The 23,323-nt window shown below is 42.0% G+C and overlaps 1 protein-coding gene across 1 annotated transcript in view; it reads right to left on the reverse strand.

Annotated features, from left to right (window-relative positions):
- The window catches only part of PLCXD3 (phosphatidylinositol specific phospholipase C X domain containing 3), a 146,690-nt gene that overhangs the window by 58,266 nt on the left and 65,101 nt on the right, over positions 1-23,323 (reverse strand). The window contains exon 2 of the mRNA XM_038403716.2: positions 515-1,223. Coding sequence (XP_038259644.1) covers positions 515-1,223 — 709 coding nt within the window. The remainder of the gene's footprint in view (positions 1-514; positions 1,224-23,323) is intronic.

Genomic DNA, 23,323 nt, shown 5'->3' on the forward strand with positions numbered 1-23,323 from the left:
TAAACAAAGAAGGATGTGTGGCTCTGTCCTATGTCTGTCCATTGGATGTGTGAAGGTTTGTAAAGAAGAAAATTTTACACTGTCTGGCTTTGTTAAGAGACAGAAATTGATCCCTCTTTCTCCTGTACCTGGAACAGGTGCCCAGAGCCAATAATTAAACCAAGGCTGGGTTCAGTTATTGCATAGATTTGCTCTTATCTAAAAAGCACATTTTCTGAATAAATGTTTGCAGTGTTAAATCGTAAAAAACAAAATGTAGGGAAAAAAAGTATCCAGAAACAATCAGGACTTTGTTTACGCTTTGGTGTGAAATCTCTTTCCAGGTAAAAGCACTCATCTTTCATTGTTGTTTCCTTTAAATGCTTTAAGACCTTTGAACTTTGACTCTAATCCATCATAGCAGAGAAAAAAGAAATGCATCTGCTAAACCTTCCATAACAGGAGCGATAAAAGCAGAGTTAATGACACATAGAGCACAATCAGTCTGAACACACAGTGCTTTCCATACACTTACCTTTCTGTGATTGTTTCTCTGAGTCCACTAGTAACACCCTTAACCACAGTACTAGCTTTGGGGGTCAGCACCACTTGAGATATAAAAAAGGAGCCTTTCTTTCTTCTCTCAATGATTGATGCCTGAAGAAACTGAATCAGTTTTTCTGGGTCTGTTGTGTTTGCCCAAGGAGCTGGCATCATCTGCCCTGGCCAAAGAAATGGTACCTCAAGAGCCACTGGACTATGATAAAATACCAACACTTGGTAATCCTTCTCCCACAGGTACTGGAGACTTACTTCTTGGGCAAATATAGCAGGGCACATTTTATTCCCAAACGTGCCTTTGAGCATTTGGACCAGGTTCTCATGATGATATTTCTGCATCCCATAGAAATGATTGAAGTCCAAGAAGACCACTTCTTTATGGTGGTCAGTCAGAAATGCGTTGATCTCTTCAAGGCCCTCATTGACTTTGGCACTGAATAACCCATGAGCAAAGTAAAGTTCATTGTCAGGGTCTCTGGGTTTAGTGGAAATTCTGAGATCAAAATATCGTATACCTGCACCCAGCTGGCTAGTAAAGTTCATTGTTTGTGTTGCCAACCACTTTCTCATCAACTTTTTAGCCACAGTCCCAAATACGGAGACAAAATTCTGGACAGTTTCTGGTTGTTCAGGTCCAACTGGAGAGGCTTCGTCGATGTAGAAGCTAAAGGAGTCATGAGACCCTACAAATATAACAAAGCAAAATCAATGTTGCATTCATACACTTAAAAGTTATAAATACTCCTCTCTTTCAGGATTATCTAATTTTCTAGTTAGCACACAGATACTCTAAAATTGGCCTTTTCCTCCCAACCCCTTCTCCCCTTACATTATTTTCATGGAATCAATATTCACGTGTTGAAAGTGAATGAATTTAGGAGGGCTAAATGAAATGTGTATTAGTTTAATGAGTACCTCTTACTTTTATGCCCTTAGTACTACTGAAGTCAATGGGCCTGATTCTTAGTGTAAGTCAGGAGTAGCTCCACAAGTGAGTCAACTTGTAGAAGTGTGTAATACCTATGTAAATGAGAAGAGAATTAGGCCCAATCAGTTTGTTCACATGACTAATGGTTAGCTGGATCAGGACCTTTGTGATGAGCAAAAATACATATCCTTGACATTTTACAAAAGCTAAAGTTTTCAATAGCCCTGAAGTGAGTTAGGAGCACAGGTAACATTTTCAAAAACACCTAAGTCCCACTCATTTTCAGTCAGGATCCTAAACCAGTTACTTCTCAAAATTATATCCCAAACCTTTGCACTCATGAGAGAAACAGTGTAAGAATGATAGTTTAATAGTTATAGCTGACACAGACACTATTCCATTGCTTAGAATGAGGAGGTTCATTGTGTACTTTGAACAATGAAGAATTGTATTGACCCTTGGTGTGCAGAAGTTAATTGCATTCTACATTTTTAAAATCTGTACTATCAAAAAGGTCAACGACACCCCCACTTTGCACTGCACTGTTTCCTTAGTTTCAAGGATGTGTCTTTATCTTGCAATATACACTTATTTTGTCTAGTTTGCAGCCACTTTGTATGAAAATTGCAACTAATGTTAAGGGTGTTAACATCGAATAAGTTTTCTATAAGGGGACTATATCTTGCACTGCAAGGAGAAGCATGTGATCTAGTAGATCTTTTTCATTCTTAAGTACTGTGATGCAGTCTAACGGGGAAGGTGACAGTCTGCACTAATATGGTCAACACTGTTACAAAATTGTGAAATGTATAACTATGCCTTGTGAAGCATCACTGGAAAAGTTTTAATCTGCTAAATATTATCTTGTTATAATGTGCATATTGATGCTTTTGTGTGTGGAGTTATGACATTTTGCTCTGAGTTTGTAATTCAAACATGTTGTAGGTCTGAGAAACACCCACAGTCTAGCTCTTTAGAAATAATAAAGACGTCTGCATATCGTCCCTTAAGACCCCTCAGACAGCATATAGGCAAAGGTGCAAGCTAGAATCCACAATTCAGATAAAGGACTGATGGCAGAGCACATATGCCATGGAACTGCCTGACCTGTAACACAGCCAGGATTTTTTTTTTTTTTTTCCAGAAAAAGGGTCAAGATATAAAAAGGGGAAATAAAGGCCTCTGGCCACCTCCTTCCTACCCCATCTCTGAACTGTTAATTCTGACAAGGGAAGTTTTGAATAAAAGGACTGAGGTCCCCAAAGCTACTTGGACAACCCAGAGAGACTTACAGAAAACTAGCAGATTTAACATTCCTGCTAACATTTTGGACTACATACTCTGATACAACTGTAATGCGTTTTATCTGCCTTAACTTTTTCATAACGCTCATTTCTTTTATTAGTTAATAAGTCTTTAGTTAGTTTACTAAAAGATTGGCTACAACATTGTTTTTGGTGTAAGGTCCTGAGCATCCATTGACTTGGGGCTGGGAGAACCTAATGTGTGGTGATTTTCATCACAGAAGTCCAGTTTGTCCGAGTGGTAATATGGGCTGGTGGAGGGTCTGAAGGGACTGCTTATGGCTCCATATTAAGTTAGTATAGTGATCCAGGAGCACACATTTGTTGCTGGTTTGTTAAATCTGATTAAAGAATAAACACCAGTGTGGGAGTGTCTGCCCAGTTTTTGTTAGTCTGACCTGAAATTGGCTCTCAGCTGTGATCCACAACAGTACAATAATAAGGTTGCCAGGTGTCCCGTTTTCGAGCCTGCTCCCCACACCTCCTCTCACCCCAACCCCCTGCCCCATTCTTGAGCCCTCTCTCACACCCCAACTTCCTCCTGGAGCCCACACCCCTCCCACACCCAAACTCCCTGCCCCAGCCCTGAGCCCCCTCCAGCACCCAAACTCCTTCCCGGAGCCTGCTCCCCGGACCCTCTCCCACACCCAACCCCCCCAACCAAGCCCGGAGTCCCCTCCTGCACCCTGAACCCCTCATTTCTGGCCCCTAGCCCATACCCCCTCCCACACTCCACCCCCAGCCTGAAACCCCCTCCTGCACCCCAAATCCCTCATTACCAGCCCCACTTCAGAACCCACACCCCCAGCTGGAACCCTCACCCCCTCCTGCACCACAACCCTGTCCCAGCCCAGTGAAAATGAGTGAGTGAGAGAGGATGGGGAGAATGGACTGAGCAGGGGGCAGGGCCTCTGAGCAGGGGGCAGGGCCGAGGCAAGCGTATTTGGTTTTGTGAGATTAGAAAGTTGGCAACCCTATACTACCATTAGCTTTTGGTTCTTCATCACAAAAGGCACAAAAATGTACCCCTCTTTCCTACTGTCATACTGCATCCTATCACCTTGCCTGGGATGGGTGTATGGTGCCCACACACAGCAGGCAACACTGTGGGTGAAATACATCAGAGCGCAAAGGGCCTGCACCCAGACCTATCCTGCATTTTGTGCAAATCTTTTTGAAGTCAATGGGACTTTTGTGCCTGGAGTGGGCTGCAGCACCGGAGTCAAAGTTTTAGGCCAAAGAGGGCCACCAGATCAACTACCCTGTAGTCTAACCTCCTTATATCACAGGCCACCAACTCCACCCAGCAACTGCACACTGGACCCAACAACTGAAATTAGACCAAAGTTTTAGTGTCCACAGGAGACTAGAGAGTTATGTGCCACGTACAGAGAATGAGAGGGACCAAGATGCACCAGTGCCTGAGGCCTCCAAAATGGCAGGGAAAAGATTCAGTGAGATATACCCAGATAATCCCAACAAGTGACCAGCAGCCATGCACTGGAGATGAAACTGAAAAACCCCCAAAGTCACTGCCAATTTGATCTAGGGGAAAATTCCTTCCTGACCCAGCACATGGTGATCAGTTAAACCCTGGACATGTGAGCAAGAATGAGCCAGCCAACCCCCTGAGAGAGAGAAAATGCTCAGTGCCACTTCTGGACCTCCCCATCCAATGTCCCATCTCCAGCTGTGGCCATCTTTCATGTTAAAGAGGAAAGAGATACAAAACAAAAAACCAGAAGGTAGTGGGGAAGGGGGTGGCCCAATGTAACCCTCAGGTGCTTTTAGGAACATAAAACTAGGCTCCAAGTAGTTCAAATTCCTAGCATCAAGGATGGGGTTTTCATCAACGCCTAAGCGTCAATGACTTTGAAAGCATGAAAGCAGTGGCAAACAACATATCAGGGTTAAAGAAGTCCCCCAGTCTGCTCATTTCTGGATACCATATTAGCTAAACCATGATGAACCTTACACATTGCAACAACAGATGAAAGGTTTTCTTCTTTACATGGAAAAAAGAAAATTATTATTGCCCATTTCAAGCTTTGGCTGAATCCATCTTTGTGCCAAAGAATACTTTCATCCAATATTAAAACCACCCCTACTAAACAACTCCCTGAAAGTCCCATTGTTTTCCTTTTTTGTCTTGTCTTAACTGCCTCTTTCAGCTGCATTTTATTTTAAATAAATTGCGAGCTCAGATTAAACTTTTTTCTGATAAGCGTTGCTTGAAACCATATTCCTTGCACAGCATGGTTAGATCATAGAGATGTATGTGATTACACAGAGATACCCTAATAGACTAGATCTGCATACAGCATTTTAATGCTAAATCAAATGAACACAACCAGATTAGAGCAGTGACTCGTGTTTCAACATATTACAGAAAAAATAAATGGAATACATTAAAGGTTCTGCTCAGGCTAGCATGTATTATTCTAGAGATCAAAACAAACCTCTTATTTAAGAGTAGGCTTAGGTTATTGATATGATCCATTCCAGGATAGTGTGAACATTTACTACCATTATATCCTTAATCCAAAAAAAAAAAAAAAAAAAAGTCCCTTCGACTTCAGTAGGATTCTGTATGGAAATAAGGATATCTACAGTAGCAGCTGATTGCAGGATTAAGCACCAAATTTGTGGGAAGATAGGAACAGACCAATGGTCTAGATCAGTGGTTTTCAAACTTTTCTGGTGACCCTGTTGAAGAAAATTGTTGATACCCATGACGTAACAGAGCTGGGGGTGAGGGATTTGGGGTGTGGGAGGGGCTCAGGGATGGGGCAGAGCTAGGGGTGAGGGCTGCGGGATGGGGCCATGAATGAGGGGTTCAGGGTGTAGGAGGGGTCTCTGGGCTGGGGTGGGGGTGGGTTGCAGGCTCTGGGGTTGGACCGTGGATGAGGGGTTTGGGGTGCAGGAAGAGGCTCTGGGTTTTAGGGGGCCTCAGGGCTGGGGATTGGAGAGCAGGGTTGGGATGCGGACTTACTTCAGGCAGCTTGCGGTCAGCAGCATAGCCGGGGTGGTAAGGCAGGCTTCCAGCCTGTCCTGGCACCGCGGACCACACAGTGCCCTGGAAGTGGCCAGCAGCAGGTCCAATTCCTAGGTGAAGGCGCAAAAGTGGCTCCGCACGGCTCTCGCCCGCAGGCACTGCCTCCCCGACCCAGCTCCCATTGGCCGGAAACCGATGCTCGGGGCAGGGGCAGCACGCAGAGCCCCATGCCCCCCCCACCTAGGAGCCAGACCTGCTGCTGGCCACTTCCAGGGCACAGCGCAGTGTCAGAAAAGGTGGGGACTAGCCTATCTTAGCAGCGCAGCACCACCAGGACCAAGTACCTTACATTCTGTGACCCAGTACTGCGTTGCGACCCACAGTTTGAAAACCTCTGGTCTTGTTAGTCTGCTAGGTTACCTCTGGTATCCTGATGTTCCAGAGGAAGGCATACAACTCCTGAAATATACCTGGTCAGTATAAAAAAAAAAAGAGTCATTTAAATTACTAGAGCCAAGAGGAACAGCACAAAGGTCTCATTGCAGAAGACTACGCTTGTCAATATACACTATTTAACTTTTGTAAAGCAATCACAGACAATACAGAGGAGGAGGGGGAAATTCATTTCACAGCTGGCAAGCTTCTGAATATTTTCAGCCAGGAAAATTTAGAAAAGTAATTTTTGTACTTTTAATATCTTTATGCACAGGCTGGAGTCTAGAGAGCTGGGACTTTTGGGGGCGGGGGCAGGGACAACAGGAGAGGAGAGTGCCATAAGTTTAGAGACACTGTGTCATCTTGTGCAGATTGGACAGAAAGAAGTCATTAAAAGGTATCAAAAGACAAATGAAATCAAATCTGTACCATTTGGTTTGCTGATTGACACTATGCATTGAGCAGATGTGATCATATCTGGAGCTGACCATGATCATAAAAAAATTATTCCTAGTTTGAGAGTATAACTGACTGATAACATCCATAGCTATAAGTGATTTGAACAGTTCCTTCCAACATGATTTATCATGCACTTGTCAACGTCAACATCAACATTTCTCTGTCTTCCTCTTGGATTGTTATCTTTACAAATCTACGTATACGATTTTGAGATTCCAACATCTTATGGTCCTCGTTGCCATCACATCTAATTGTCGATATTCCTGATGATGAGAGGATCTCTTAAACCATCACCTTTATTATATAGCAAACTGGGTTCCATTCTATTGTAAAGATTACCTTGGTGGGTGAGGAATCCACCTCCCCCTCCATCCACTAGAAAGTGGGTCTTTTGGGACAACTGTCTGTCAGTGTTCTTTCCGTCAACCATGACAGCGGCTTCCATAACTGAAGGAAGGATGCCGCCGTTTCTAAGGTAAGGTTTCTCTGGGGTACATTAGATGAAACAATGATAGATTGTATTTTTAAATCTTTCTCTGTCTTGCTCATCCTCCCCTTTAGTGTCCCATGCTTCAAGGAAGTGTATTTGCACTCCCGGAGGCAGAAAGTGGAAGCACAGTTCAACTGAGAGCACAGGACTGGAAACCTGCCACTCCCTGAGTTCTAATCCTTGTTCTACCACTGACTTGCTGTGTGATCTTGGACTAGTCACCTATTCTTCAACCGTGCTCTAAGGACCGGAAATCCCCAGGCTTGCTACAACTTCTCTGGGACGCTCCAGTTTCCTTTCAAGACCTTTGGGGTGTATTACGTTCATGCAGTTAGATTAGTAACTGCAAGAGCCTTGAAGACAACCTCCTGCACATGGAAGGCTGCTGATCTGCACCCTTATAATTTGTGTCACAGTAGTGCCTACAGGCCTCAACCAATATTGGGCTCCATTGTATAGGTAAATAGCAGCTAGTAAGAGAATCTCTGCTCCAAAGAGCTTACAATTTAAACAGACACGATGCACAGTTGGGGGCGGGAGGCACAGGGAAGCAAAGTGACTTGCCCCAAGTCACATAGCAGGAGACACAGGAACAAAAACCACATCTTATTGCTGGCCTACTATCAACCAACTATCAACTATTCAACCATATCGCAAGGACCAATTTTCCTGCAACATATATTCTGACATAGGCTGCCTCCAAGAAGGGTTAGGTAATGGAGTGGCAGCAGGTCAGTGCAGTGCTCACTGGCAGGCTTTTTAAGTTGCAAAGGAGAAGATCTGACACTCGCTCTTTATCTTTCACTCAGAACAAAATTTTTTTTTTTTATATTGACTCACCCTATTTCCATCTCAAGCTTTTCTCTCGTGCACATACAGCTTCTCACTGCTCTGCCAACTTTTTATACCTTTTTTCACTCAATCACTCATTTCCCCACAACCAGTCTCATCAAGGATTGGCTTTTGTTCCTACATTTACAGCTCTTAATCAGTCACTCCAATTTTATGTACTCAGCAGTGGTACCATGTTTTCATAATTCTCATTTCAAAATAGCTAGTCAGAAAGAAACTTGAAAAATAAAATGCTTACTCACTGATTCCCACTCAGCCAAACTCCTTTTTAGCATGGAGTCACCCAGCGTATGTTTTTGATTCTGGCCTCTCAGCTTTAGAAGTAATTGCAAATGATGCTTTAAGTGTCTGCAGCATGCACAGTTAAAAAAAATAAAGTGGTCAATTTCAACCACTAAGACATTAAGCTTTGATATACTTACAGGTAGTCAAGCATTATTTAGATATTCAAGAGTAAAGTGTACAGTAACATCTAGCTTTCAGGCAAAAAGCTTCTGGTACTTTCATTAAGGAAATGGTCTTAGTTTTCTATAATGAATTCCTTTAAACAGGACAACTGGGAATATGCAGCCTCATTAACATATTTATAGAATCCCTAGAGGGCTATACTGCCCCATTTAAAAAATAAATTGGACTCAATGGTGGAAAAAGGAACCTAAGGGAGAATGTATTTCGGTTTAGAAGTTGTTTCTTTAGCTCCTTAGAGATTTACTGAAATACTGCTAGCCTACTGTTTCCCGGCTCCCAGCATTGTCCCGTCATTCATAAAAAGGGCAAGCATAAATGAACTTTGGTATGTCTCTCCCCCTTCACCGCCCCTCGGCAAATGCTTAAATCCTCTTGCTTAATGGGGGTCTGGTGACTGCCACCTAGAATAGTTGTCCTGAAATGAAATACTTCTTCAAAGCAGTACCAGACTCCATCATATCCTCAGTAGTGTTCTCAAGACTCACAGGTCATAGCAAGGCACAAGTAAGATACACAGCTTTGACGCATTTTCTGACACCATAATCCCCAAATCTTTTTCAGAGTCACTGCTTCCCAGGATAGGGTCTCCTCATGGGTGACACATGAGCACCCCATTCGGGGAAGCTAGCCCCGGGCCTCAGCCCTGCTCCTTCCACCTAAGGCCCTGCCCCTCCCCTGCTGGAGCCCTGAGCTCCCCACTGCGGCTGGAGGAGCCCTGCCCAGCCAGCCCAAGTCCCGGCTGGACAGGCAGCCCCCAGCCCCAGAGCACCGGGTGGCCCCAGCACTTGCCCCAGTCACATCGAGTCCCAGGCAGGTTGCAGTCTCACCCTAGCCCCAGCCCCCACCCACTTTAGGTGAGAGGCTGAGTAAGGGTGGCAAGAAGAGCAGGGACACCATGGGGGAAGAGCAGGATGCAGAAGAGGGCCTTGGGGCAGAGCATGGGCAGGGCCACGCCTGGCTACTCTCTGCCCACGAGTCTCCTATCCTGTAAATTTGGCCTACATACTTTATTCCGATATGTTAAAGTTAAAAATTACCTAGATAAATAGATGTCTTCAGGTCAGCAGGGCCTGATGAAATATATCCTAAAATACTCAAGGAGCTAACTGAGGAGATACCTGAACCATTAGAGATTATCTTCAAATACTCATGGGAGATGGGAGAGATTCCAGAGGATTGAAGAGGGTAAATATAGTGCCAATCTATAAAAAAGGAATAAGGACAACCCGGGGAATTACAGACCAGTTATCTTAACTTCAGTACTCAGAAAGATAATGGAGCAAATAATCAAGCAATCAATTTGCAAATATCTAGAAGATAATAAGGTGGTAAGTAACAGTCAGCATGGATTTGTCAAAAACAAATCATGTCAAACCAACCTAATAGCTTTCTTGGACAGGTTAACACACCTTGTGGATAAGGGGGAAGTGGTAGACGTGATATACCTTGACTTTAGTAAGGCTTTTGATACCGTCTCGCATGACTTTCTCGTACACAATTTAGAGAAAAATAGACTAGATGGCACTCCTGCAGGGTGTGTGTATAAATGGTTGGAAAACTGTTCCCAGAGAGAAAAGTTGTCTAGAATTGAGTGGGGGCCCGCAGGGACCAGTTCTGGGTCTGGTTCTGTTCAATATCTTCATCAATGATTTAGATAAATGGCACAGATTTAGATAAATGGCACATTGATAAAGTTTGCAGATGATGCCAAGCTGGGAGGGGTTACTAGTGCTTTGGAGGATAGGACTAAAATTCAAAATGATCTGGACAAACTGGAGAAATGATCTGAAGTAAATAGGATGAAATTCAATAAGGACAAATGCAAAGTACTCCACTTAGGAAGGAACAGTCAGTTGCACACATACAAAATGGAAAATGACTGTCTAGGAAGGAGTACTGTGGAAATGGATCTAGGGGTTATAGTGCATCACAAGCTAAATATAAGTCAACAGTATAACACAGTTGCAAAAAAGAGAACATCATTCTGGGACATATCAGCAGGAGTATTGTAAGTACTGTAATTATTTCGTTTTACTCTCCACTGATAAGGCTTCAAGTGGAGTATCGTGTCCAATTCTGTGTGCCACATTTCAGGAAAGATGCAGATAAACTGGTGAAAGTCCAGAGAAGAGCAATAAAAATGACTAAAGATCTAGAAAACATGACCTATGAGGGAAGATTGAAAAAACTGGGTTTGTTTAGTCTGGAGAACAGAAGACTGAGGGGGGAAATGGTAACAGTTTTCAAGTACATAAAAGACTATTACAGGGAGGATGGTGAAACATTGTTCTCATTAACCTCTGAGGATACAACAAGAAAAAATGGGCTTAAATTGCAGCAAGGGAAGTTTAGGGTGGACCTTGGGAAAATCTCCCTAACTGTACGGGTAGTTAAGCACTGGAGCAAATTGCTTAGAGAGGCTGTGGAATCTCCATCACTGGAGGTTTTTGAGAACAGGTTAGACAAACACCTGTCAGGAATGGTCTAGTTATTACTTAGTCCTGCCTTGAGTGCAGGAAACTGGACTATATGACCTATTGAGGTCCCTTCCAGTCCTGCCCCTCTCTGATTCTATGTACACATTTGCATTTATCCATATTAAAATGTGTATTGTTTCCTTGCACTCAGTTTACCAAGCAATCCAGCTCACTCTGAATCAGTGACCTGTCCTCTTGATTATTTACCACTCCCCTAATTTTTATATCATCTGCAGACTTCATCAGTGATGATTCTATATTTTCTTCCAGGTCTTTGATAACAATGTTAAACAGTATAGGGCCCAGAAGTGAGACCCCGTTGGAAACAGACCCGCTTGATGATTCCCACTTCACAATTACAGTTTGAGACCTAGCAGTTAGCCAGCTTCTAATCTATTTAATGTATGCCATGTTAATTTCATATTGTTCTAGCTTTTTAATCAAAATATCATGCGAGACCAAGTCAGACGCCTCACAAAAGTGAGAATCAAGTTAGTTTGGCAGGATCTGTTTTCCATAAACCCATGTTGATTAATTACATTACCTTCCTTTAATTAATCAGGTCCCAAATAAGCCATTCCATTATCTTGTCTGGGATCGAAATCAGACTGCCAGGACTATAAATTACCCTGTCATCCTATTATCCTTTTTAAATATTGGCATAACATGAACTTTCTTCCAGTTTTCTGGAACTTCCCCAGTATTCCAAGACTTACTGAATAATCAACACTAATGGCCCAATAAGCTCACAGCGAGGTCTTTTAAAACTCTGGGATGCAAGTTATCTGGACCTGCTGATTTTAAAATGTCTAACTTTAGTAGCTGCTGTTGAACAGCATCCTGAGATACTAATGAAATGGTAAGACTGTTCTCATCATCAGCTATGACTACCACATCTGTTATCCCCCCGAATTCAGAATATTTGTACATCACTTCAAGCTTTTCTACATTATTATTTATAAACCTACCATTTCCATCTAGTAGTGGACCAATAGCATTGTTAGGGTTCTTTTTGCTCTTAATATACTTAAAAAAAATCTCCTTATTGTCCTTAAATCTACAGGCTATATAGATTTCTCCTCCTGTCACTTTCTTCCGTTATTTTTCTTCAATGCCTTGCTTCTGATTTATATTTATTACCGTCAACTTCCATTTTCTTCTATTTAAATTTTTTTTTATAACTATTTTCACTTCCCCTCTAAACAGGTCATTTTTTTTTAACACTATGGCTGTCTTCCTTCATTGTGGCTTTTTGAGCATCTAGTAAAGTATTCTTAAACAATTCCCAATTATCATTCATATTTTTCTGATTACATTCTTTCTCCCAGTTGACTTGGCTCATAATTGTTTTCAGCTTTGTGAAATTGACTCCTTTAAGGCACCTAATATATGGACTTTATTCACCTAAGCTACTATTAATTTTTAGTTCTGTGATCAATTCTCCTCTTTATTAGTCTAAGTTACAGCTGCCTCCAAGAGCTGCCCTGGGGCTGCACGCAGTACTGCCAGGAATTCCCTATCCGTGCCTGCTGCAGACCTGCCCCCCAACTCCCTTACAGGGGATGGTTAATGAAATGTGTATTTGAGATACACCGCCACACTTAATTTACCTAAAAAGTGTGTGGGGCCATGCGTGCAAGAGAGACAGACTGGGGGCGGGGAAGGTCTTTAGGTCTGTCCCAATTCCTACTGCAGAAGCAAAGCTCAGTTACTTGTTTCCTTGAACCATAAATCAGCTTATATCACAGTTCACATTTTCAAGGTTACCTTTGCAAGGAAGAGGGCCAGAAACTTCCTTTGTAAACAAGTTAATAAATAAGAGAAAGCAAGCTGAGATTCTCCTTTGTATTTATAGCTTTCCAAGTAGGGTGCACGTGCCACAACTACGGGTTTCATGACACCAACTGCTGAGGCAATTTAAAAAGAAAAAAGGCAATATAAACTCATACAGCCCTCCTGACAGCAGGTTTCCCCGTCTCCTTTGATAATTCTTAGTCGTTGGTCTCTTGTAATTATTTGTGTAGGAGGAAGTGTTGCAATGTTTTTTATGAAATTTCACAAAGTTAAAAAGATATCCCTGCACGTAGATACCCTCCCACCTCTTCCCAGTCAACCCACCACCCTCAGACAGATTTCAGTTTAGACCTTACAGATAAATGAAAGCATGATGGAAGATTATTTCAAAAATAAGCTCTTTTTGGGTGCTTCAGCATAGAATGGTTAATTTTACCAAATGTGGGCTCCACATTAAGAACCCTATTCTACATTCTTTACTCAGGCGAATGTCCTTTAACTTCAGTTAACAGACCAAGGACAGCAGAATTAGGCCTTAATACAGAATCAATGTGGAACTGACTAATTGGCATGTTGAATCAGCTCATTACAGACCGCATGCTGTCCTAGTACATTAACAAAGCAAGTGCTCCTTATGAGGGAACAAGATAAACTTCTATGGGAATGAGGCTTCTAACTCCTATTTATGCCACTGAAAAGTGCCCCAGATTTTCCATGAAAATTTTCATAGCATTTTTCAGTTTCTTAATTAGATGAAAGATTTAATTTCCGTTTTCAAAACCAAAATAAATTTTTTTTTGGTTTCTCTTTCCCCACACCCCTTTGCAGTGAACGAAAGGAAGAGTAGAGTAAGGAACAGAAATCTTTGTCTTTATTTTTTAAAGTTTTTTTCCTACTTTTCATTTCCTTTTCCATTCCCCCGTCCCCCCAGTTTTCCAGGGGAATAATTTCTGATGCTTTAAATAAAGACCCCTGTCCCAAGTGTATAAATAAATAATAATAAAACAATTTTAAAAATGAAAATGTAGCTAATATTTACTGCAGACAGAGTTGAGCAAAAATATTGTCATAGATTCCTGTTTGGAAACATTACTTCCTGACTGAAGGTAAGGAAACAGCAAGAACTGAGCCTACATGGTTACAACCAGCTCAGGGCATGTTGGTGCAAGTTTGCTGATGGAAGCTGCACAGACAGACAGTCAGAAAGGTAGAGAGCAAGCAAGAGGAGAAAGCAGATGCCTAGGGGTTTCATGGAGTCTGTGTGAAGGGGAAAGAAGTGCTAGAGAGGGGACTGAGGAGTCAGCGATGCCCCACTGCTCCCTGCGTTGGAGAGTGGAGCAGTTAGCTAGGGAGAGGCAGATCAGTGACTTGGAATTTTAGCAAACATTAAAACTACATGCATTTAATAACACATTTAAAGCACTTTATACATCAGCTAAAAGAATGAACAGAAAACTATTTCCTGCAGCATGAACTGTCTCCTATGACTCAGAGGAGGAGAAATGAGCACGTAGTACAGGAGGTTGATTGAGATCACCTGCAGGGGTAGGGGGTAACATCTCTCTAAGGGAAGGAAAGTAAGTTAAGAGGTGAGAGGACTGAAAACAACAGTATGGTTTTCATCTCTCCTATTCAAGTGTATAAGGCCATCTCCCTCAGAGGAAGTTCCCGCATCCAAGGCCCAATTTCCTCCTTTTCAGCAAGTCTAGAAGTAGAGTTATGGTTCTGGAGGTCTTCACCCAAGGAGAGAAGTAGGTGCTATTCTGCATATAGGCCATCCTGTGGGCGGAGTCCTGCAGCTTGTGTGCCCTTCTGCCACTGCTCCCTCAGGGAGGGCTCTGTGCGTGCTGATGGTGAGATGGAGCAAGGTCTCCAGTTCATCCCACAGGTGTTTCAGAGTGCTGGGATGACCACTCTGCTCTCATCAGCACCTCAACTAGCATACCTTCCCCACAGGTAATCAGATGTAAAGGTCTGGGCCCTTGCAACCTCCGTGCAGTGGGCTCACCCACATGATGAGTGGGACCTCTTCCCTCTTCATATCTCTCTCTCTCTCTCTCTCTCTCTCTCTGCACTGTTGCCTGAGAAATGAAAATCTGCCTACTACACATTTTCAACCTCAACAAAGCTTCCTAACAACATCCACGGACAAACCATCCGACCTTGTTTCATATGGAGCATGAATGAATACAGAGCAAGTTGCAAACAAGTGAATCCATGTTCAGGTTCCAATTCACCAAATACTTTTCCCCAGGACTCACCCAGCTATGGACCTGAATATAGAGAGCACAAAAGAAACCCCCCAGAACATGGTGGTGCTGAACAGGGAACATGTCAAGTTTATAGTAATGGACTCAGAAAATAAATGTACAATTCATGGAAACTGACAGTTAAGTTATCTACCAGTACAACATTGCAGCTAAAGGAATTAACACAGTCCTTTGATACATGAACAGGAGAATCTTGAGTAGGCGAGTAGGGGTAGGAGAGATCATTACTGGATAGTGTCCAGTTCTGTTGTTCACACATCAAAAAGGATGTTAAAAATTGGGAAAGGTTCAGAAAAGAGACAAGAATAATTTGGAGAAATGGAAAACCAACCACACAGTGGACAAATTTAAGAAGCTTATTTACCTTATCGAAGATAAAGTTAAGAGGTGACTTGATCACGGTCTATAAGTATATACATATTGCAAGAAATCAGATAGTAGATGGCTCTTTAATCTAGTAGACAAAGGTACAATGAGATCCAAGGACTGCAAGCTGAAGCGAAGGAAATTCAGATTAGAAACAATGCTCAAATTTCTAACACAGAGTAGTTAACCATTGGAATAATTTACAGTAGAACCTCAAACACCTCGGGAATGGAGGTTGTTCGCAACTCTGAACAAAACATTATGGTTGTTCTTTCAAAAGTCTACAACTGAACATTGACTTAATACTGCTTTGAATCTTTGTGCGTGTGTGTGTGTGCGTGCACGGCCTGAGTGCATACTTCTGATTCCAAACGAGGTATGTGGTTGACCGGTCAGTTTGTAACTCTGGTGTTCATAACTCTGAGGTTCTAGTGTACCAATGGATGTGGTGGATTCTCCTTCACCAGAAGTCTTTAAATTAAGATCGGCTATCTTTCTAAAAGATGATGTAGTATCAACCAAAAGTTATGGGCTTGATGCAGGAAATTACTGGGTGAAATTCCATTACTTGTGTTATGAAGGTCAGATAAGAGATCATAATGGGCCCTTCTGGCCTAAAATATCAAAATTTCAGCACACCATATGAAGATTTAACTGTATGTTTGATACGAAAATTAACGTGCATCACATTTCTTACTACTTTTTTCAGTGCATTACAGCTTACCCAGATCTGAATTTAGGGGCCCAAATACAACTCCCCTTTGAAATTAACCACAAGGGGCCAGATCCTCAGCAGGCACAAATCAGCATAGCTCCTTTAATGAGGATCTTTCCCAAATCTTTGCAAGCCTTGTGGCATACATCCTTTTTCAGAAGAGCAAACAAACCTGAGTTTGTTATTTTTCCTTTCTCTGTTAAAACTCAATGCTGTTTGTTTAGATGTATTGGGGGGAAAGGGGGAGAAATCTTTATCAGATCTGAGAGTCTGGTTAAGTAGTAGTCTCATACAGCAAAGTACCATATTAGCTATTTTTTTCTTTTGGTTCAAAGAATAGTATATAAAATGTGAATGGTCTGTGGCAGGGAAAAATAGCAAGGGGGATATCCACCGCTAAGCATAAAATTCATGACCAAGCAATCATTTAGGGTATATTTTACTGTAGTATCCGTGCATCTAGGCTAAAAATATCATCAACATCCATGTCATACTTCTTGGGGCAAACAGCAGTACTTGAGTTTTGAGCTTATACCTTCAAGAGTATCATTAAGCAATGATGACCCAAAGTGGCTTTGTTCTGCTGAGCATGAGAAATGGCATCTCCCCAATCCTAGTGCCTTCCTATTATAATTCTTGTTCAGAACCCTGATGCTACCCATTGACAAGACAGCCTTGAAGGGCAGTATGTCATGCGAGAGGCTTTAAAAACAAAATTCTATATTGATCTGTTACTATCCTCCCTTCTTCACACAGATACACATAAAACCCTATTTATGATATGACCCAGGATGACTTAGCCTTTGTACTCTTAAAAATATCAAATAAAAAGACATCCCCTTAGCCCTGAGCTGCTATTTGTTTGATTTCCTTTCATGAATAGCAACAGTCCTTACTAGTGTTTGTACTAGTACTACTTGTACTATTATGGAGAGAAATTTCCCTTAAAATACATTGCTTCTGATTATATGGTTTCCTCACAAAACTTCCTTTCTTGCCAATTACTTGATTTATTGTTGTAAAGGGACCTTTTGCATCTATGGATTATGCACCCCATTTCACCTCTATTACAGACAGTACAGTCCTTTCCTAATCCAAGGCTGTCTTGGATGTATACTTTTAGCTTCACTATGGACTTTATTTAATTAGGCCTCTTTCCTTTTCTATCACTGTAACATATTTTATTAAATCTTTAAATGACCCTAAAGTATATAACTCATGTTGCTCCCTACTACAATGCAGTACCGATATTATGCTGTGGACTACAGTACAGTGGGCACTTTTAAGAACTGGATATTTGATTGCCACAGTAACTTTAAACTAACATATTTTGCATTCTGAATAAAGGGAATATGGCAGATACTCTTATAAACTGACCTCTATTTTTTTTTTTAAAAAAAAAGCACAATGCACAATTTCAAAAAGAAAATGAAATGATTTTTTAAATAAAAATAGATAAAATATATTCACATTTTTGGTAGAATCACATGTTCTCTGATTGACTTTCAGTGGAGCTGCAGGTGCTTAGAACCTCTGAAAATTATGCTTGGTATTTTAGTGGATTTAAGTTAAATTTGAGATTTATACACCCACTTAACATGGATAATAGTTTTTTTTTTGAAGCTAGCTCAAAACCCGTGTAAAAAAGATGAGGTTTGCAGAGTTAAGGATGACAACTTGCCAATAATGAACCCAAGTAGGAGCTCTTAAGTTTTTACATTTTTATCCATTAGATTGCAACCTAGATAAAAAGAAAAGACGGTAGACGTGGCTGGATTAAATGAGATTGTAAAAGAGGGATTCGATGCATTAAAAGTGGATTTTCTATGACTCTTAGCGTATCTCCACACTGCATTTGAGGCAGGTGATTGTAGCATGTGTAGACGTAGCTTTAACCTAGTTAGCTCCTGTACTGATAGCACTGTAGCCCCAACAGCATGGGCTTCCTAAAGGTGCAAGCCCACCAGGGACCCTGAGCGATTACTTGGATGGGTACTTCACTGCTATATGAGCTAGCTAGATTAACACTACCTTGGGTATGTCTACATGTGCTGACATCACACACCCCAACTGCAGTGAAAACATACCATTTATGTCTCTAAGAAAGCCATTCAGTCTGAAATTCATCTCCAGGAGATTTTTAAAGGCAAGATTTTTAGATAGTTTGTATAAGCTTCAAACTCTTCTGGAAGGAAGCCTTTGATGCAAAGAATAAGGATTCCTGCAGCACCTTAATGCGCATACTGAGTCTGACCACTGGTGTATCAGTGCCTGGGGATAGGTGGCATAGGAATGCCGTTGACAGAGTTCTCTATTACCAGGAAGAGACGCAGGCTAGATTTCCATGTGCATTTTCTCAGTCACTGAGCCAGTAAGGGCAAAACCAAGTAGTTCACTTGATCCTTGTGGAAGGAAATTGGGAGACCAAGTAGGGAACACGCTATAGATAGGGTCCTACCAAATTCACGTCTGTTTTGGTAAATTTCACTATCATGGGATTTAAAAATGTTTCCATTTCATGATTTCAGATATTTAAATCTGAAATTTCACGGTGTTGTAACTGTGGGGGTCCCGATCCAAAAGTAGGTCCCATCCCTCCCCAGCCCAGCTGGGACTAGTAGCTGGAGCCTGGCCCCTGGCTGGGACATCCTGACCCTTGCCCCTCCTCGGAGGCTAAAGGGGCCTAGGACTGGCTGTGACCATTGTGGCCCCCCCAACCACATCACACACCCATAAACCCAACCGTGACCCCTACAAAAAGCGATACCCCGCTGCCCCCATACCATGCCACCCTAACTTCTGTGCTGCTGCTGGAAGTGGCACTGCCTTCAGAGCTGTGTGCACAGCCAGCAGCCACCATACTATATTCTCCAGCCGCGCAACTCTGAAGGCAGTTCCAAAGGAAGGGTGGCAATACCTCAACCCCCTATAATAGCCAGATTTCAGGGTGGAGAACAGATTTCACGGTCCTTGACGTGTTCTTCGTGGCTGCGAATTGGGTAGGGCCCTAGCTATAGAGCAAGTCTTCCAGTGATTCCACATTTCCTGTACAGTTTTGAGGCAGACTTTGGTTCACTATGACACACTTCTTGCTGGGGCAAAAATAAAGAAGTGCAGGTCTGGGCATTTACAGGCTGCAGCTACACAGAATAGTAGAAGGTTTTGTTACCCCGTTATTGTATGTGGCTACTGTTTATAATAAAGGGTTTATCTTGACCGCACTCTGCTCATCAGTAAGATACTACAGGGAATAATTCTCCTTTCTGGAGTTGGTTCACAAAGGTTCCATGAACAAATCCTTCCTATAGATCCATTTCTACCATGATGCCTACACAAAACTATCTGACAGACAATGGCAAGGTGGATAGGAAACTGAGGTTAATTCATCAGGGGGTGGAGGGGGGTGGGAAGAGAACTACAATTAATATATTTTATTGTGAAGACGTGGCCAACCACCACCTTGATCACTTCACTCGCATGTTGTAACCCCTTATCTTTATTTACCTGGTGTTTTTACACTGGAAGCTCTTCTAACAGGGACTATGTCTTATTTTAAGGTTTGCCCTCTGCCTAGCACATTTTAGGTGTTATCAGAAACAAAATAGCCTCTTTAGCCATGATATGTATATTAGAAACATCTCTAGTAGAAACTGTAAAACAAGGACCCTATATGTATGTTGCAGGAGGAAAAGGATTAAGATGGGGTAATCAATAGGCAGATTGCTGGCCAAATCCAGATCAACAGACACTTTTGAACCGACCTGCCCCAATTTTTTTATTTACTTATCTTTATTATTTTCTCTGGAGTCTGGACCTTGATTATACCTTGACTGAGAAATTTGGACCTTGACAAAACAAAAATTGGACTACCGCTGGGTTAAGACAACCATGGATCACCACATGAAATAATCTTTGCCACAAAATACTCATCTGCAACCTGCTGTTACCAGGACTAGAAGATAATGGGCAAAAAGTCCAGTGCAAGTGGTGTGGATTTGTGTAGGACAGAAGTTGAGTAATGCATACAATATGAAAAAGAAACCTTGAGTACAAATAAACAAAAAACCAACCATTTGATGACTACTCAATGGGAACAAGTGATAAGTGACTTGTGCTACTTCTTAATTTTCCATAATTGAGGTGTGGGTAGTGGTGAAAGTACATGGAAACAGAAAGGGGAATGCGCACTGCATATCGAAAGTGGGAGACATGGGGAGCACTGCTTAGCCAAGCCAGGGAGGAGCGAGTGAGCTCCTCTCTACCTTTATTCCAGCTTCTGGACATGGAGAAATCATGACACCGGACCACAGGAATTGTCAAACCAGATCAGACCTGAGGACCATCTAGCTGAGTGTCCAATCTCTGACAAGGTGCAGGAACAGCAGGCAGATGAGGGATAATCTGCCTCCATATTAGGTCTCATCCAGATCTCTAATAATTAGAGATTGGCTTAAACCCTGAAGCATGAGGTTTAATATCCCTTCCAAAATTTTCATCATCATTAATTATAACTCTGGATATTCTTGATAGCCATATAAATATCCAGTATCGGAAGGGTAACCCTGTTAGTCTGGATCTGTAAAAGCGGTGAAGAGTCCTGTGGCACCTTACAGACTAACAGATGTATTGGAGCATAAGCTTTCGTGGGTGAATACCCACTTCGTCGGATGCATGTAGTGGAAATTCCCAGAGGCAAGTATAAATATGCAAGCAAGAATCAGGCTACGGATAACAAGGTCAGTTCAATCAATCAGGGAGGATGAGGCCCTCTTCTAGCAGTTGAGGTGTGAACACCAAGGGAGGAGAAACTGCTTTTGTAGTTGGCTAGCCATTCACAGGCTTTGTTTAACCCTGAGCCGATGGTGTCAAATTTGCAAATGAACTGAAGCCATGCCATCATTAATACGCCATCCTGTGCCAGCAATGCCCCTCTCCTATGTACATCGGCCAAACTGGACAGTCCTACTTAAAAGGATAAATGGATGCAAATCAGATATTAGGAATGGCAATATACAAAAACCTGTAGGAGAACACTTCACACTCCCTGGACACACAATAGCAGATTTAAAGGTAGCCATCCTGCAGCAAAAAAACTTCAGGACCAGGCTTCAAGGAGAAACTGCTGAGCTTCCGTTCATTTGCAAATTTGACACTATCAGCTCAGGATTAAACAAAGCCTGTGAATGGCTAGCCAACAACAAAAGCAGTTTCTCCTCCCTTGGTGTTCACACCTCAACTGCTAGAAGAGGGCCTCATCCTCCCTGATTGAACTGACCTTGTTATCCATAGCCTGATTCTCGCTTGCATATTTATACCTGCCTCTGGGAATTTCCACTACATGCATCCGACGAAGTGGGTATTCACCCACAAAAGCTTATGCTCCAATACATCTGTTAGTCTATAAGGTGCCACAAGACTCTTTGCTGCTTATATAAATATCCAATTACTTTTGAGCCTGAAGGCCCAGAATTTGACAAAGAATGGAAGGGAATTTTTTTTTTAATCAAACTACAAAAGATCTCATGAGAGGTTTCTCAAACAATATTCTGTGAACATAAAAGAGTAGCGTTGATGCTATTTCAACTAGCAGATTAAAATAAAAACCACCTTGTAAAATAGTTAAAATGTTGAGAAAGCTAGTGAGAGGAATAATAGTAGGATTCAGAGTAGCAGCCGTGTTAGTCTGTATTCGCAAAAAGAAAAGGAGTACTTGTGGCACCTTAGAGACTAACAAATTTATTAGAGCATCAGCTTTCGTGAGCTACAGCTCACTTCATCGGATGCATCCGATAAAGTGAGCTGTAGCTCACGAAAGCTTATGCTCTAATAAATTTGTTAGTCTCTAAGGTGCCACAAGTACTCCTTTTCTTTTTGTGAATAGTAGGATTGTAAAACAAGTCAAGCAGTAAGTTGCATTGCTTGGTGTACATTCTTTATGCCTCAAGGAATATGAGGAAAACAATTATTATTCCATTTTGAAAAACATGAGTGCAACAAGAAAACATTCACAAAATGTAAAGGGATTGACTTCAACTGAGTAATGCCAATTTACACTAGCTGAAGATCTGGTCAATAATGTTTAATAAGCAGTCAAGTACAGACAGCGCTTAAGATTAATTGAATGAGCACTCAGCTGTCCGAGTTTGCTCAGGTTTCTGAAAACCATGTAGTTCACACTGGGCGTGTTCATGGCTTAATACAAGCATTAGCTCAGTTGCTTCCTGATAAAATTACATCAACATATCATTTGCATAATCATAACTATACACTTACAGGGGTGCTGGAACAATTTGTACAGTGTGTGTGTGGGGGGGGGTGCTGAGAGCCATTGGAACCAAACTGGTTTCAGAGTAGCAGCCATGTTAGTCTGAATTCGCAAAAAGAAAAAGGAGTACTTGCGGCACCTTAGAGACTAAAATTTATTTGAGCATAAGATTTCGTGAGCCACAGCTCACTTCATCGGATGCATTCAGTGGAAAATACAGTGGGGAGATTTATATACACACACACACACACAGAACATGAAACAATGGGTTTTATCATACACACTGTAAGGAGAGTGATCACTTAAGATAAGCCATCACCAGTAGGAGCGGGGGGGGGGGGGGGGGGGGGGGGGGAAGGAGGAAAACCTTTCATGGTGACAAGCTAGGTGGGCCATTTCCAGCAGTTAACAAGAACATCTGAGGAACAGTGGGGGGTGGTACATGATGGAAATCACTTCAAGCCAGGGGATGCTAATGCACCCCCGGCACCTACATGTAATTTGATGCCTATCCTTATCCTCCCATCACATTGATTTTAGCTACTTAATTCCTGTCTCAGCTGTTAACATATAAACTGGTAAATATATTTTAAAACACTTTTCAAAGCAACTGAGTCACTGACATTCAAGACTGAAATAAACTAAACTATATACCCCACAGGTTTTCTCTGGTCACACCTGCTAACAGGTCTCTCTCCAGCATGAGTATGTTGTGGCTGTAATATGATGCTGCCTGGGGTTGGAAACTTTGACAATGCTGGTGTCTGCAGTAATTCTGAAACTGGCAACTTTTGGGGATGCTGATATATGGTACAATTCTGCTGACACCAATACAAATTCTTTTGTTGTTCCTTGCTAATTGAGCTGTCATCTTTCCCTTTGGCATTAATAAAGCATAGATCGCCAGCAGAATTATTACAGCCAAAACTAGCATCGGGTCTTCTTTCCTCTATAGCTCCCCAAGG

The sequence above is a fragment of the Dermochelys coriacea genome, chromosome 5, assembly GCF_009764565.3.
Source record: "Dermochelys coriacea isolate rDerCor1 chromosome 5, rDerCor1.pri.v4, whole genome shotgun sequence".
NCBI classification, from domain to species: domain Eukaryota; kingdom Metazoa; phylum Chordata; order Testudines; family Dermochelyidae; genus Dermochelys; species Dermochelys coriacea.